This window comes from Ovis aries, chromosome 15 (assembly GCF_016772045.2).
Source record: "Ovis aries strain OAR_USU_Benz2616 breed Rambouillet chromosome 15, ARS-UI_Ramb_v3.0, whole genome shotgun sequence".
NCBI classification, from domain to species: domain Eukaryota; kingdom Metazoa; phylum Chordata; class Mammalia; order Artiodactyla; family Bovidae; genus Ovis; species Ovis aries.
In genome coordinates, this window is record NC_056068.1 from 56,572,563 (window position 1) to 56,590,682 (window position 18,120).

General features: G+C 39.4%; 1 protein-coding gene across 2 annotated transcripts in view; it reads left to right on the top strand.

The window, feature by feature from the left end:
• The window catches only part of BBOX1 (gamma-butyrobetaine hydroxylase 1), a 64,026-nt gene extending 47,733 nt beyond the window's left edge, over nucleotides 1-16,293 (top strand). Inside the window, exons 5-7 of one of the 2 annotated variants that reach the window (XM_060399503.1) lie at nucleotides 3,370-3,566; nucleotides 13,854-14,020; nucleotides 14,480-16,293. In XM_060399503.1, the coding sequence (XP_060255486.1) occupies nucleotides 3,370-3,566; nucleotides 13,854-14,020; nucleotides 14,480-14,511 (396 nt within the window). In that variant the 3' untranslated portion in view covers nucleotides 14,512-16,293. The remainder of the gene's footprint in view (nucleotides 1-3,369; nucleotides 3,567-13,853; nucleotides 14,021-14,479) is intronic. The other variant, XM_004016354.5, reaches the window with a different exon arrangement.
• The last annotated feature ends 1,827 nt before the right edge of the window (nucleotides 16,294-18,120 follow it).

Here is an 18,120-nt window from a genome sequence, read left to right on the forward strand (position 1 = left end):
CTACAAGAACTTGGCCAGTTTATGCACATATTTTCAAGCTCAAAAAGAAGACATCAATTTAAGGATGAGCAATTATTCATTTAGGTCAGTTCTCTCATAATAGCAGAAAATGAGGTGTCATCAATCTAAAAATGGAAGTTTAAGTTTACAAAACACAACACACATACCACACAATACTGAATTAGCAACAGTGCTAAAAAAGGGACTTCTCCCTTCACAGGAAAGGAACTTGCTGTCTGAGGATTTAAAGCACAAAGGCCAAGATCTGAACACTAGTTTTGCCATGTATTAGCAGAGTTCTTACCAGCTGGCCAGTTTTTACACCTGAGTCCTAGTTTCTTCCTCTACAGAATGGAGATGAAATTATCAAATTCTAAGGACTGTTGTTTAAAAGACGCTTACTCCTTGGAAGAAAAGTTATGACCAACCTAGAGAGCATATTCAAAAGCAGAGACATTACTTTGCCGACTAAGGTCTGTCTAGTCAAGGCTATGGTTTTTCCTGTGGTCATGTATGAACGTGAGAGTTGGACTGTGAAGAAGGCTGAGCGCCGAAGAATTGATGCTTTTGAACTGTGGTGTTGGAGAAGACTCTTGAGAGTCCCTTGGACTGCAAGGAGATCCAACCAGTCCATTCTGAAGGAGATCAGCCCTGGGATTTCTTTGGAAGAAATGATGCTAAAGCTGAAACTCCAGTCCTTTGGCCACCTCACGAGAAGAGTTGACACATTGGAAAAGACTCTGATGCTGGGAGGGATTGGGGGCAGGAGGAGAAGGGGACGACAGAGGATGAGATGGCTGGATGGCATCACTGACTCGATGGACGCGAGTCTGAGTGAACTCCGGGAGATGGTGATGTACAGGGAGGCCTGGCGTGCTGCGATTCATGGGATCGCAGAGTCAGACACGACTGAGCGACTGAACTGAACTGAAGGACTGTTGTAGGGAACAAATAAATATGCACTTTGTTGTTCAGTCACTCCACTGTGTGACTCTTTGGAACCCCAGGGACTGCAACACGCCAGGCTTCCCTGGCTATCACTGTCTCCCAGAGTTTGCTCAGACTCATGTCCATTGAGCCAATGTTGCCATCCAACCATCTCATCCTCTGTCTCCTCCTTTTCCCCCAGCCCAACACCATAATTTAAGACCACATGTGTATTATATTTTAAATAGAACTTTTGTATGGTTTTGGAAGGAGGCAGGATTTCTCACAGCCACACACTGGCTGACACATTTCTCACTGACACATTTGGTTTGTCTGAACACACAGTCACTGTATATCTGTTACGGATGAGGCACTCTGTAGGAGTCAAAGGAGAGTGGGGAATATTGGTTCTGCCCTCCAGGAGCTCACAATTTACAAAGAGATGAACCAGAGGAGATTCTGTTCCAAAACAGCAGAATCAGCACCAGGGCAAGAGCTTCCTAAACAAACACAGATACCAAATGCTGCCCGATCGTGCAGAATGGGGGCTGTTCAGGGAAGACGTGAACTAGTTTCTGAAGTTCTGAGATCAGTCAGGCACAGATTAGGGGCAGGCATTCCAGGCAGAGGGAGTGGCTTGCTGGCAGAGGGAAAGTAAAAAAGATAGAATATTCTTTTTGGGGGAAAAAAAACCCTGTAAACATTCATCATGTTCTATAATAATCTACATGGGGAAAGAATCTGAAAAAGAACGTATATATGTATATATGTAACTGAGTCTGTTAGCTGTACACCTGAAATTAACACAACATTGTAAAATCAACTATACTCCAATATAAAATAAAAATTTAATTTAAAAAGTTAAAATTTTAGAAAAGGATTTTTATTTTAGGTCTGCACTATCCAATACAGTAGACTCTAGTCATCCAGATTTAAGTTGTAATTTAAACAAATTAAAATTAAATAAAGTTTAAAGTTAAGTTTCTCAGACAAACTAACCACATTTCATGTGCACAACACACATACAGGGCTAGGGATGACTACATTGGGCTCGTGGAAGAACATTTCCATCAATCACAGAAAGTTCTAATGGGCAGCACTTGCCCTCGCAATCTTCAGAGTTAGCCAAGCTAAATGATATTTTCCCACTTATACTGGTATCCCCCTAGTCTGTGTATTTGATCATATTTGCCTCTTCCTTTGTATAAAAATTGTCAGACATTGGTTTTTATTTTTATTTCATGAAGAAGGAAGTTTTCACAGCTGAAGAGCGTTAGTTTCTTTATGCATAAAATCACAGCCTAAATTTAGGTATTCAAAATCACCCACCCATGCTGACTTACTAAAAGGAATCACATAACCAAGGAAAATAACTCCATTCAAAAGAATATTGTTTAAAATATTTAAACATTTAGCTTTCCAAAATGAAATCATGCATTTTTCTCTAAATCTTAGTAAAAGTAACTAACACTCACATCCTTTTGGTTTCTCATTCCCACTATTTTTGGGGCTTATTCATCCTCATAGCCTCATCCTACCTCATTCCTTTATCATTATACTTGAACTACCTCCCTTGTGACTTGGGCTTCCCTTGTGGCTCAACTGGTAAAGTATCCGCCTGCAATGCAGAAGACCTGGGTTTGATCCCTGGGTTGGGAAGATCCCCTGGAGAAGGGAAAGGCTACCCACTCTAGTATTCTGGCCTGGGAGAATTCCATGGACTGTATAGTCCATGGAGTCGCAAAGAGTTGGACACGACTGAGTGACTTTCACTTTCACTGCATTAGATTCTCAAGTAGTTACTCTCTCATAAGTTTCTCCCTTAAAAAATTGTATCCCTTATTAACACCACTGGACTAATAATTTTCAGCTCAGTCTTGACTACACTATTTCCATATTCAAAAGCCTTTAACAATTCCTCTCTGTGCACAAGAAAGTCGAATCTTTCATCTGACATTCAAGACTTCCCCTGAGTAGATCCCAAATTACCTTTCCAAGTGGATTACTATTTCCAGTTGTAACCCTCTGCTGAAGCCAGACATTTTGAGACCCAGTGAAGTGTGTGGTTTTGCACACCCATCAACACTGCCAAGTGATTTGCTCTCACTGTTCTAGTCTATGTATCCAAAATCTCATCCCTTCAACTTTACCCAAATTAAATTCCACTTCTTCTGTAAAGCCAACAGTAAGTGCTCACTCCCTACTGCTCTTATGATCTGTGCCTTTTGTTTACAAACAGTATTTGATTGCATCCTTGTCTTAAACTGTAACACTATTTGAACAGTAAACTTTTGATTTCAAGCAACTTTTTCCCCAACCTCTTTCTCTGTTGACACAAGTGATAGATATGAAAGTATATTACCTTTATGAATCTTTCTTTAAAGATGTCAAAAATGTAGGTGCATATCACTTTAAAACATGGTTCTCTGTTTCTGTTTCTAGGTTCAGCTTCTGCACTGCATAAAGCAAACCGTCACTGGGGGTGAGTCAGAAATTGTAGATGGATTCAATGTGTGCCAAAAGCTCAAGGAAAAAAATCCTCGAGCATTCCAGATTCTGTCCTCCACCTTCGTGGACTTCACAGACATTGGAGTGGATTACTGTGATTTCTCTGTACAATCCAAACACAAAATTATAGAGTAAGTACTGTTTCTAAGTTTCTCATCTCAATAAAACAGTTGACAGCAAAAGCTTCATTAACCTAAAGATTAAACAGAAAAATCCAATACACTTTTGAGCTTTACTTTATATTAACTGTTTAGCCCAGTTCTCAAATGAAAGAGGAAAAAAAGGACCCTGTCACCATTAAAAAAAAATACAAATATGAAACTCCATGAAATCTCTGTTCTTAATCAATATAAGTAACTAAGACTTCATGTATTCTTCGTTTTTAAACTATAAATTCCGCATAGTTATAATCAGTGTGATTGTGATTGTACTAATCAGGACCCTTTCAGAAGTGAAAGACTATAATTCAAACTTTGATAGTCTAGCAGTTGAAAAGTATCATCTGATATTGACCTTTTATTTTTTCCTTCACCTCTTAGCCAACACATCCAAAAATGAAGCGTTGGCTTCATTTTTAAAAACAATTAGTAGAAACTCCAAATTTTCATTGTCCTTAGAGCTGGTAATGACAGCACACAGAAAATACTTATTTTCCAATAGCTACAGCAAAGATGTAGACTCACTGCCCAGTAAATATATCCTGGAAGAATCACCATGGCTAGGAAGTCAGAGAATTCTGATTGGCTGTCCCTGGATCGCACGTTCATCTCCAAAGAAAGGTCAGCCTCAACTGAACCACAAGGGTGGAGAGAGAAACAATAACATCTCCCCAGATTGATGCCAAAAAATCATATGTTCCCTACACAGAACATTTTATGTTCTTTTTTTGTTTAACATTATTTCATAAGAGAGTATTTACAAAGGCCACGCATGTATCCTTTTATTTGAGAATTATCCTACATTGTTTTTCTAGGACATATTTGATTTAATCTGACCTTAATGAATTTTGAGGTGTTTCAATTTTACAGTTAAGTTTGTATTCTTCTTTTAGGAGAAATAACCAAATAATATGAAATAAACTCATTTAATAAATAATCAAATCCCCAATATACTAACTCAGCTTTCTTAAATACACACATGATCATCATTTATTCATTCAACAAATATTTATTGAGGCCATTCACTCTTGTTGGTGCATGGGATACATTGGTAAACAAAACACTTTCCTGTCCTCATGAAGCTTACTTACTAATGGGGGAGCGGAGAATTAGAAATTTTTTTAATAAATGGGGAAATTGAAATGAATGTTAAGGTATTTTAAGTGCCTAAGAAACAAGGAAAAGTCAGGCAGGTTAGGGGAGGCTAAGAGCCAAAGGCTTAGGGAGGATGAAATTTGCATCATTAAACAGAGTTTCAGTTGAACTCCAATACTTTGGCCACCTGCTGCGAAAAGCTGACTCATTTGAAAAGACCCTGATGCTGGGAAAGATTGAGGGCAGGAGGAGAAGGGGATGACAGAGGATGAGATGGTTGGATGGCATCACCGACTCAGTGGACATGAGTTTGGGTAAACTCAGGGAGTTGATGGACAGGGAAGCCTGGTGTGCTGTGGCCCATGGGGTCACAAAGAGTTGGACATGACTGAGCAACTGAACTGAACTGAAATAGTGTTTCAAGGACAAGCTTTACTGAGTAGGTGATATCTGAGCAAAACTTAAGAGTAAGGGAGTTTGTCCAGAAGATAAGCAGTTTCCAGAAACAGCTAGAGCAAAGATTCTAGGATGACCCTAAGAAGATGCTTGGTGTGGTCAAGGAACCACAAGAAGCCACTCTGTGGGCAGAATGTTAAGAGAGGAGGCCAGACAGTTTTCAGTTCATATAAAGCTGTGTTAACCATCATAAGGACACTGGCTTTCACTCTTAGTGAAAGATGTTGACCAAAAGAGAGACATCTATATTGATATAAAGTTATTTACATTTTTAGTGGATCACCCTGGCTGCTGTGCTCAATATAGTGTAGGAGAACAAGGGCAGGAATAAGAAGTCCGGCTAAGGAGCTCCTATGGGACTGCAGGTCAGAACCGAGGGTACCTCGAACAAAAGTGGTCCTGGTAGTGACAGAAGCAGTGTGAAGAAGAGTCCTCTTTGGGATATATTTTTGCATATTTAATCAGCATATTTCCCTGAAATATTGGATGAAAGATCTGAGAGGAAGACAGACTTAAAAAAATAAATCCCAGTCCAAAGTAACATTATCCAAGAGGTCAGTCATCAAGAATGGAAAAGGAAGGAATAACTCTCAAGATTCCTAGGTTTAACATGATAGTTTTAAATATTTAAAAGACCATTACAAATTATTATTTTGTTGTGACACAATATGATTACAGAGTCTGCAAGGCTAGTGAATAGAGGCAAAAAAAAAAAAAAAAAAAAAAAAAAACTTGGCTATTGAGTGAGGTTAACCAAATAGCCATCATCTGAATCATAATTTGGCTTTGTTATTTTTTTTGTAGTGAAATTCCAGAATTTGGTCATTATCAAGGTCTCAGAAATATCCCTAGAGAATATCAAGTTTTAACGTTAATTCACTTAAAATGTGTTTTTAACAACAGGAGATGAAACAGAGTTTTCAGTTAATCAAGGGTTTCAGTACCCTGATTGTTCAGGTTAATTTTCCTAGTGGTTAAATCTTTTCACTCTTTTGAGTTGCTTATTTCCTATGTAATACAAAAAGATCTTGGAGGCTGCTGAGAAAGTTAAGTATCATGCGGTACAATAAAAAATAAAGAAAGAAACTAGGACAAAAATAATAATGGTGATCAAACAAATAATAATATTGGTCGATTAAGCTATGGCAGTGCAACCCAGTGGTTACAAATTCAGTCACATGAACGCAGCTCCTTCTCTTGTTATCTGTGTGCTGTTGGTCAAATGACTTATGCTTGCTAAGCCACAAAAAGGAATAATTGTCAGTAAAAAGAAAAAGAAGGAGTAATATGAATACCTGTGCTGGGCTGTGCTTAGTCACTCAGTGGTGTCTGACTCTTTGAGACCCAATGAACTGTAGCCTGCTAGGCTCCTCTGTCCATAGGGATTCTCCAGGCAAGATGCTGGAGTGGGTTGCCATGCCCTCCTCCAGGGGATCTTCCCAACCCAGGGATTGAACCCAGGTCTCCCACATTGCAGGTGGATTCTTTACCACCTGAGCCACCAGGGAAGCCCAAGAATACTGGAGTAGGTAGTCTATCCTTCTTCAGGGAAACTTCCTGACCCAGGAATCAAACCAGGGTCTCCTGCACTACAGGTGGATTCTTTTCCAGCTAAGCTACTTGGGAAGCCAGAGGTAATACCTACCACATAACAATTGCAGTGGGAATTATAGGGGAAAATATACAGACAGCGCTGTCACAATGCCTGACTCAGAAAGAGCAGAATAAATTTTAGCTAGCTATCATTTTCATAATCCAATCTATTTACTGGTGATAGATTTTAACTTCAGCTCTGAGTTTCTAATGACCAAAGCAAGACAAGGAAATAATGAATTTGCAAGATGCTCTTAATGTATAAAATTTTCTTACATAAAACGTGATGTGGTAGGCAAGACCATAGTAATAGTCTCACAACACATTCACATCATATCTCTCTCAATGAGAAATAATATTTTACCTAATGAAGAGAATCTATAGCACCACACTTGAATTATAGGAGATGATTCCCCAGTCTTCACTGGGCTCTTTTATGGGCATCACTGTTGAGGTTTTGCATTTGCTAGTTTGCAGTCAAGACGTTGCTGATTTATGTTTAAATGCTTGTCCTGCATGCATAGCTGGTATATAGATGGTTAGTCCCCATCTTTGGGGTTTTCACCCTTTCTCAGCATATAAAAAGATGTCCTCTTCATTAAAGGGGACTGAAATGCAAAAGTAGGAAGTCAAGAGCTACCTGGACTAACAGGCAAATTTGACCTTGGAGTACAAACGAAGTAGGTCAAAGGCTAAGAGAGTTTTGCCAAGAGAACGCACTGGTTATAGCAAACACCTTCCAACAACACAAGAGAAGACTCTATACATGGACATCACCAGATGGTCAATACCAAAATCAGATTGATCATATTCTTTGCAGCCAAAGATGGAGAAGCTCTATATAGTCAGCAAAAACAAGACCGGGAGCTGACTGTGGCTCAGATCATGAACTCCTTATTGCCAAATTCAGACTTAAATTGAAGAAAGTAGGGAAAACCACTAGACCATTCAGGTACGATCTAAATCAAATCCCTTGCAACTATACAGTGGAAGTGACAAATAGATTCAAGGGATTAGATCTGATAGACAGAGTGCCTGAAGAACTATGGAATGGATGGAGATTCAGGACATTGTACAGGGGGCAAGGATCAAGACGATTCCCAAGAAAAAGAAATGCACAAAGGCAAAATAGTTGTCTGAGGAGGCCTTACAAATAGCTGAGATAAGAAGAGAAGCTAAAGGCAAAGGAGAAAAGGAAAGATATACCCATTTGAATGCAGAGTTCCAAAGAATAGCAAAGAGAGATAAGAAGCCTTCCTCAGTGATCAACGCAAAGAAATAGAGGCAAACAACAGAATGGGAAAGACTAGAGATCTCTTCAAGAAAATTAGAGATACCAAGGGAACATTTCATGCAAAGAAGGGCACAATAAAGGGCAGAAATGGTATGGACCTAACAGAAGCAGAAGATATTAAAAAGAAGTGGCAAGAATACACAGAACTATACAAAAAAGATCTTCATGATCCAGATAACCACAAAGGTGTGATCACTCACCTAGAGCCAGACATCCTGGAACAAAAGGCAAGTGCAACTTAGGAAGCATCATTATGAACAAAGCTAGTGGAGATGATGGAATTTCAGTTGAGCTATATCAAATCCTAAAAGATGATGCTATGAAAGTGCTGCACTCAATATGCCAGCAAATTTGGAAAACTCAGCAGTGGCCACAGGACTGGAAAATGTCCATTTTCATCCCAGTCCCAAAGAAAGGTAATGCCAAAGAATGTTCAAACTACCACACAATTGCACTCATCTCACACGTTAGCAAAGTAATGCTCAAAATTCTCCAAGCCAGGCTTCAACAGTATGTGAACCATAAATTTCCAGATGTTCAAGCTAGATTTAGAAAAGGCAGAGGATCTAGAGATCAAATTGCCAACATCCACTGGATCATCAAAAAAGCAAGAGTTCCAGAAACACATCTACTTTTCCTTTATTGACTATGCCAAAACCTTTGACTTTGTGGATCACAACCAACTGTGGAAAATTCTGAAAGAGATGGGCATACCAGACCACCTGACCTGCCTTTTGAGAAACCTTTGACCTTTTGTATGCAGGTCAAAAAACAACAATTGGAACTGGGCATTGAACAGCAGACTGGTTCCAATCAGGAAAGGAGTACGTCAAGGCTGTATATTTTCACCCTGCTTATTTAACTTATATGCAGAGTACATCATGAGAAACGTTGGGCTGAAGGAAGCACAAGCTGGGATGGAATCAAGATTGCCGGGAGAAATATCAATAACCTCAGATATGCAGATGACACCACCCTTATGGCAGAAAGTGAAGAGGAACTAAAAAGCCTCTTGGTGAAAGTGGAAGTGCAGAGTGAAAAAGTTGGCTTAAAGCTCAACATTCAGAAAACTAAGATCATGGCATTCAGTCTCATCACTTTATGGCAAATAGGCGGGGAAACAATGGAAACAGTGAGAGACTTTATTTCTGGGGCTCCAAAATCACTGTAGATGGTGACTGCAGCCATGAAGTTAAAAGACGCCTGCTCCTTGGAAGAAAAGCTATGACCAACCTAGACAGTATGTTAAAAAGCAGAGACATTACTTTACCAGCAAAGGTCCGTCTAGTTACTGGCTCTTTTTTTTTCCAGTAGTCACATACGGATGTGAGAATTGGACTACAAAGAAAGCTAAGCACCAAAGAATTGATGGTTTTGAACTGTGGTGTTGCAGAAGGCTCTTGAGAGTCCCTTGGACTGCAAGGAGATCCAACCAGTCCATTCTAAAGGAAATCAGTCCTGAATATTCACTGGAAGGACTGATGTTGAAGCTGAAATTCCAATATTTTGCCACTTGATGCAAAGAACCGACTCATTGGAAAAGCCCTGATGCTGGGAAAGATTGAAGGCAGGAGGACAAGGGGATGACAGAGGATGAGATGGTTGGATAGCATCACCGATGCAATGGACATGAGTTTGGGTAGGCTCTGGGAGTTGGTGATGGACAGGGAGGCCTGGCGTGCTGCAGTCCATGGGGTCGCAAAGAGCTGGACATGAATGAGTGACTGAACTGAACTGAACAGCATATAATCCTGCATCAAGACTTTCTTTTCATCGTCTTTTTATGCACAGCGTATCCTGCTTGCTAAGGTCCAGTTTTGCATTCTATGTTGATCCTCACGATGCCAAGCGCACATCTCCTCTAACATTCTTCCATCCTCAGAATAACATCTTCTCTGCATCTCACAACCAAATTTACTTTCTATTTCCCCTCAGGTCATTTCTTAGAATGTTAAAAACAAATTTGTGACTTATTTTCTCATATAGAAAGTAAACACCAGGTTAAAAGAAATAGAGACTGTACTACACAGGGAGAGAGAGAGGAATTATTTTTGCCCACATGTATGAACTGTTAGGGGCTTACTCAGGTGGCGCTACTAGAAAAGAATCCACCTGCCAATGCAGGCAACACAGGAGATGTGAGTTCGATCCTTGTGTCACCAAGATCCCCTGAAGGAGGAAATGGTGACCCATTCCAGCACTTTTGGAGGAAGAATCCCAGGGACAGAGGAGCCTGGCAAGCTATAATCCATGACTCCCAAAGAGTCAGACACAACTGAGCGTGTGAGCAAAAGATGAACTCTTAGAAATGAAAGCTTAATACAATGTACCATGAAATACACAATTCTGATTTCATTGAGTATCCCATGGTACATTGTGTTAGTGGAAAAATAAACAATCAGCAGAGTGGCTAGGATGGAAGAGTCCCAAGGGAAGTTTCAAAGATGTAACATCCTAGTCAGTGACACGAAGGATGACGCAAAGGCTGTCAATGTTGTGTGCTTAGCTGCTCAGTCATGTCCGATTCTTTGCGACCTCAGGGACTGTAGCCTGCCAGCCTCCTCTGTCCATGAGGATTCTCCAGGCAAGAACACTGGAGTGGGTTGCCATGCCCTCCTCCAGGGGATCTTCCCAACCCAGGGATCAAACCCGGGTCTCCCATATTGCAGGCAGATTCTTTGCCATCTGAACCACCAAGGAAGTCTGTCATTGTTATATGCACAGAAAATAATGCAAGGAGAGAGGAAGGGATGTGTGTCAGGAGGAGTTAGGCTAGAATCTTAAAGATAAAGTGAAAAGGGAAAATGTCCTCAGAAACTGTGAAAGGAGTCTGAAACCAGCAGTATGAACACATCAATCAAAATGTCTCAAGCTCTACGCTTTGTATCACTCAAACCTGAAGATCCACAGTCTCTTCTGCTGACTGACCTCTTCCTTCATTCTTTGTTCATGAAGCTACAAACTGCAGGCTACAGAGCATCCTTTATCTATGTGGTAAAGTTGGGGCAGCAGGGAAGAGCACTTCACTGCCTATTCCGTCATATTTGTATTTTTGTCAGTTCAGTTCAGCTTAGTTCAGTCACTCAGTCGTGTCCGACTCTTTGCGACCCCATGAACCGCAGCACCCCAGGCCTCCCTGTCCATCACCATCTCCCCAGAGTTCACTAAGACTCACGTCCATTGAATCCGTGATGCCATCCAGCCATCTCATCCCCTGTCGTCCCCTTCTCCTCCTGCCCCAATCCCTCCCAGCATCAGTCTTTCCAATGAATCAACTCTTCGCATGAGGTGGCCAGAGTACTGGAGCTTCAGCTTTAGCATCATTCCTTCCAAAGAAATCCCAGGGCTGATCTCCTTCAGAATGGACTGGTTGGATCTCCTTGCAGTCCAAGGGACTCTCAAGAGTCTTCTCCAACACCACAGTTCAAAAGCATCAATTCTTCGGCGCTCAGCCTTCTTCACAGTCCAACTCTCACATCCATACATGACCACAGGAAAAACCATAGCCTTGACTAGACGGACCTTAGTCGGCAGAGACATTACTTTATGTCTCTGCTTTTGAATATGCTATCTAGGTTGGTCATAACTTTTCTTCCAAGGAGTAAGAGTCTTTTAATTTCATAGCTGCAGTCACCATCTGCAGTGATTTTGGAGCCCCAAAAAATTAAGTCTGACACTGTCTCTACTGTTTCCCCATCTATTTCCCATGAAGTGATGGGACTGGATGCCATGATCTTCGTTTTCTGAATGTTGAGCTTTAAGCCAACTTTTTCACTCTCCTCCTTCACTTTCATCAAGAGGCTTTTAGCTCCTCTTCACTTTCTGCCTTAAGGGTGGTGTCATCTGCATATCTGAGGTTATTGATATTTCTGCCGGCAATCTTGATTCCAGCTTGTGTTTCTTCCAGTCCAGTATTTTTATGAATATATATAAATTCAAGTTCTAAGAGCCTTTTTTGAAAACCTGTTTCTTTCTTTCACTTTCTTTCCTTATATGGGTTCAACAGGTAGTTTTCAGTCACTACTCAATTAGAAAAGAGTTGCTGTTAATGACTATTTCTAAGAGTTTATCATTCAGTTCAGTTCAGTTTCTCAGTCATGTCCAATTCTTTGTGACCCGATGGACTGCAGCACACCAGGCCTCCCTGTCCCTCACCAATTCCTGGAGCTTGCTCATACTCATGTCCATTGAATCGGTGGTGCCATCCAACCATCTCATCCTCTGTCGTCCCCTTCTCCTCCTGCCTTCAATCTTTCCCAGCATCAGCGTCTTATCAAATGAGTCATTTCTTTGTATCAGGTGACCAAAGTACTGGAGCTTCAGCTTCAACATCAGTTCTCCCAATGAATATTCAGGACTGATTTCCTTTAGGATTGACTAGTTTGATCTCCTTGCTATCCAAGGGACTCTCAAGAGTCTTCTCCAGCACCACAGCACCACAGTTCAAAAGCATTAATTCTTTGGTACTCAGCTTTCTTTATGGTCCAGCTCTCACATTCATACATGACTACTGGAAAAAGACTACATGGCAACTACATAAGTATACATATTATACTTGCCATTGGCTCACAGGATTGACTATTAATCTGAGATACAAAGTGTGGGGACCAGGTAGCCATACTTTGTATACCACTGGTTCTCTCTGTGTGAGGAGCCAGCCAAGTATAATCTAGACCCCAAATCAGTGTCACTAAGCCCTGGAACATGTACCAGAGTCTGTTCCATTTGACCCATCAGTCAGCTATTGGTTCACATTACCACCTCCTAAGCTGACCAAGGAGTAATTCTTGACACTTCATCACCATCCTTGACCACTTTCACTTTTTCTCTATCTGTTCTCTTTCTACCTAAAGAAAAGATAAAGTTGGTTGCTATTTTAGAACTGGCTAAAAGTCCATCTTCCTAATAAGCTAAAAAAGTGTTTTCTTCCTTGTCTCTGTGTCTAAACAATGCTCATACCTTGCTAATTATAACCAACACACTTAAATTTAGAAATGTTATTTCTTACATTAAAAACAGTATTATGTTATATTGTCATGATCATGATTTACAGTCTAAGAAATACTATAGAGATCACAATATTAGAATCTCTCAAGGTGCTCAAAAGACCTTGGTACTCTCCAAAGGTACTAAAAACTATACAAAGTTACATATGCAACAAATATTTATTAACTGCCTATTATGCCCAGGCTCTATGTAAGTGCTGGGAATGTAACATTAAGTGAAATACAGTATCAGTCTTCTCGAAGCCTATACACTTAAGACAGTTAACGTAGATGGAAAGGTCCAAAGAATGTACTTCCAGCTAGACTCTACTTTCTCTGTGCCTTGGTTTCCCCATCTATAAATTAGGGATTGAATTAAAACAGATTATTTCAAGCTTTTAAGAAAAACAAATCTTTCTTCCCAATAATGCTCCAATAAAATCATACTTAAAACCCCAATAGATAAAACATGTAAGTTGACTGATCTATGAATTATAACATAGAAATATTTTAATATGTAAAAGCTACTCTTTTTCAAAGAATGAATGAATTTTCCTAACAGAAATTTTAACTTAAATTTCTCAGAAACATTTATTTTGAAGTAATTTGAATCATTCTGGCACTTTGATGGTAAGATTTCCAAAAACACTTGCCAAATGAATAAATGAAAAACCAATGAATACTTTGTATCACAGATAACCTTAATATTTTCTGTACATATGTTTGGATTCTTTAATACTGTATTTCAGAAACATCATCCAAGATGAAATGACCCTTACAAATGTAAATAGATAATTCATGACCTCTATATTTTAACTTCTTCTCTTTGAAAAACAGATTAGACGATAAAGATCAAGTGGTTCGTATCAACTTCAATAATGCAACTAGAGACACGATATTTGATGTACCTGTCGAGAGAGTTCAGCCTTTCTATGCTGCTCTGAAGGAGTTTGTTGACCTCATGAACTGTAGAGATTTCAAGTTCACTTTCAAGATGAACCCAGGTCAGTGAACACACCTCCTCAAACAACTGAAAGAATGGGTTTTCTTCCATCTTAAGCATTGAGCACAGTATCTAGAGCAGTTTTTCTCAGATGAGGCATGTGGAACAATTTACAACAGAGTCTTGGTGTATAGCCAGCTTGCTTAAATAGCAGACTTCTGGCTCTAAATTGACTTTAAAATACTCATTCTTAAATAAGCTCCTAATAATCCTTTAACACATCAAAATTTAATAACCTCTAACCTAACGAATAAATATTGAAAGACAAGCTACAGGCCAAATAAAATCTCATATCTGATATGAAGACTGATGACATATTTTCTATTCTGGTAGCCAATCAATACAAACTGAAGCTTATACTTAATTCTTCTAACTTGGTAAACAGATAAAATTATCCCCATGACTCTCACCCTAAAGTTCATGAGTCGTATTTACTCACTGCACTTATCTGATCTGGCAGGCATATTGCTACCTGAAACAAAGTCGTACTGAAATATTGCAGCCACTTGGATAAAGAAGCAGAAAGCATTGTGGGTTCTCTGGATCATCTCTACTTAATAAAGTGACATGAAACTCAAGGATTTTGATATCTAAAATAAAAGGCCTAATTTCTCCCTCCTGTTGACTGGGCCAAGTAGAAGATACTTTTCTCTTGTGCTTTTTTTTTTTTTAATTGATCTTTGGATCTAGTAAAGTACTACTAGAATCTTCATAAATTCACTGTTATGCAGTCAACACCACGTGGATTTTAAGAGCAGTAACATGTAAAATGGAAATGCAATGGGAGAAAAATACCCACAAAACAGGAGTTAGAATGCAAACTTCACCGTTTAATGGCAGAAACCTTCTGACAAGTGCTTCAGCTTCTCAGAGCTTCAGTTTTCTATGTATGAAAAGATGAGATAATACTCTTCCTTCAAGATTTTTATGAGGCTTAGAAATAACATACATAAATACTAAGAACATAAAAGACAAACCAAGAATGTTACTATCCTTATAATTATCTGAGGCTGTTAAACTAGAAATAAGCATTTCTTAAGTCAGAAAGAGAAAGACAAATGTCATATGATATCACTTGCATGCAGAATCCAAAATATGGCACAAATGAATCTGTGTATGAAACAGAAAGAGACTCTCTGACAGGGAGAACAACTTGTGGTTGACAAGGTCGGTGGAGATGGGGTGGGATTTGGAGGTTAGCAGACGCAAACTATTATATACAGAATATATAAACAAAAAGATCCTACTCTATAGCACAGGGAATTTTTCTATATCCTGTGAGAAACCATAATGGAAAAAAATATAAAGACGAATGTATGTATATGTAGAGGTATAACTGAATCACTTTTCTGTATAGCAGAAATTAACATAACATTGTAAATCAACTATATTTCAATTTAAATAAAATACTTCTGAGCAGGAGGTAAGTAACAATCAGGAAGAACAATTCAGAAGTTTTACATGGAGATAATAGTTTGAGTAAGAATTATAAAAGTGTCTACAGGGGCCTGACAGTCTATGTATTTGAGATGTCAAAAGGCTTAAAGCAATCAGCATCTAGTGATCTGATTTGTATGAAAAACTGAATATGCAATTTTATGTAAAGGAGTAAACATATTGTTTCTTGATGTGAACCACATGGCAGGGCTATTTTTGCATTTCACATTTTCTAGGTCAGCAAATCATTTACACGTAAGGTTATATTCAGACTGTAAAAAATCTTTTGTCTAGGTGATGTGATTACCTTTGATAACTGGCGCTTACTTCATGGCCGACGAAGCTACGAAGCCGGAACTGAGATAACCCGCCATCTAGAAGGCGCTTATGCTGATTGGGATGTGGTCATGTCAAGGCTACGTATCTTAAGGCAGAGTGTCCAGAGTAGAGACTGATTCTCCTGTTGCTAACTTCAGTAAGATTCCAATGAGTGTATTTTATAAGATATGACAAGGTTATTTGTCTTCACAGACCGTGAGCCATATCAATTATGTATTAATCTCTTTAACACTGAACATGTCATCTTTCTCACAAGAGTTCTCTTTTCTTTCTAATCATATACAATGCCAACTTTTTAGATGTTGTAGCCATGTTCCCTCTTTTTCAAATAAAGCATCTCTTCTGTTCAGATGCATATATAATCTAATTTCTTTTACCCATCTGTGAGAGTCTCCAGAATGCCTTCAAATCATTTTGTGCTAAACCAAATTCTCTCCTCAAATAAGGCTTCTTTCGAATAAAGCTTTGTTTCAAATAAAGTTTGTGTTTCAAATAAAACTTGTCTCAAAACATGTTTCTACTCTGTTGCCTATAGGGTTTTGTTTTTCATGACTGCATATAACTGTCTTTAGCATGCTTGGGAATGCTAGTTTCCCAAGCATAGCATATTGGGATCATGTTTTCAAAGATCTCTTTATTTACTTTTATTACCGAATTCTGTGACCCAAATTTCCAGCCGTCACCAACCTGGTGAGCTAAGCTTTTCTTATAATACCTAAATTATGACATCAAACCCAAGAATATGTCAAATTAAAAGAAAATATAGTCCCCTGCCCTTACAAAGTTTCTCTTGCCCCAAATAAATACTCCTAGGGACTGCCAGGATAGCATACCCCTCTCTGTTATCTGTTCCCTTCACTTCTTGCCTTCAGCTAAGAACTAGTAAACGTAGAACCAAGATGCAACACTCATAAATGAGTGTGACATCTGCTCATTTATGAGTGTTGTGGACAGCTTTACCTGCTGGTCTTGGCTTCCTCTATGGCCGCTGCCTTGTCCCCAGTGTTGGGACACAGGTGTCACCACCAGCCATGAAAGTTGTTGTGCCTGTTGAGTGTGCCTACTGTGCCCAGTCCTTATCCATATCTCCTGAAAAACGGAGTCTTGGCATTTCCATTTGCTAAAATCCTGGTAGCATATAGATTTCTAGTCTATACGCTTGGGGCCCTAATCAAGCCTCTTACTCTGAAAGTCTTAATCATTGCCACTGCTGCAGAGCTCTACCTGTTGGTTTATAACTGAATGAAAATATTACTTCCATCCATGAGTTTCACACTCACACTGTGCCGATGGCACTGAGAATCTGGATGAAGAGTGCCTGAGGCCCATGTCACCACACCCCTCTGTTTTCTGGACTCTGGTATTAAGTTCATGTCACCAGCCCAGTCTCCTCTTTCCTTTGTAACGCTGGCCCCTTCTGGGGTGTTCATTGCCCTTTCCCAATCATCTGGTCTTAATGGGGCTACTATTGTACCACATATGTTTGATTTTTCCAAACTCCAAATGGAGTGGGCCGGGTTCTCGATGCCATCTCTTCTAAGAAGCTCCTAGAATGAAAATAGGTAAGTTTAATAGGGGCATGGCTCAAATTGAAGGGGCAGCTAATACCTAAAAACAAATGCTTAATCAATACCTAAAAACCAATACATTTCTTGAGTAACCCTAGGTCCACCCACTTACCTAAACGCCAGGCACGGGCAACACTAAGGTGACTTGTCAAGCTTTTATTCATTTGATAGATACTTAATCACATACCAGGTATATGTCAGGCACACTGCTAGACTAAAGACATAGAAGGACTTGCGATGTACCTAATTATGGTCTGGTAGGGGAACAGATAAGGATGTAGATGATGATGTGTTATATTAACAGAATGGTTCATAGGAAGGTATCCCAAGATTGGAGAGGTTAATGAAAGCTTCAGTCTGAGTTTAATGAGGATTAGCAGTAGTTTTCCTGGCAAAGACAGAAAAATTATTTTCCAGCTCAAAAGGTAGAAGAGGCACAGAGAATTGTGAGTGATCACAGTGCGTGTGCTGATTTACAAGGAAAAAAGAGCAGAGCATAGGAATGGTGTAAATCCTGGGTTTGGATGCCTAGGTTCAAAGAGTAATAATAATCAGTTAACTAGGGGTCTTTGAACAAATAACTTCTTCCCTTAAGCCTCAGATTTCTCTATATAAATGAGACTAAGAATAGTTATCTCGTTAAATTTATATGTGGATTAAGTAAACGTTCACGGAGAGCAGAATTTTCTCAAAATTCTCAGATGATTAGTCATGTTTGTGTGTGTGCCTGTAATACTACTTCCCAGTCTCATTCTGT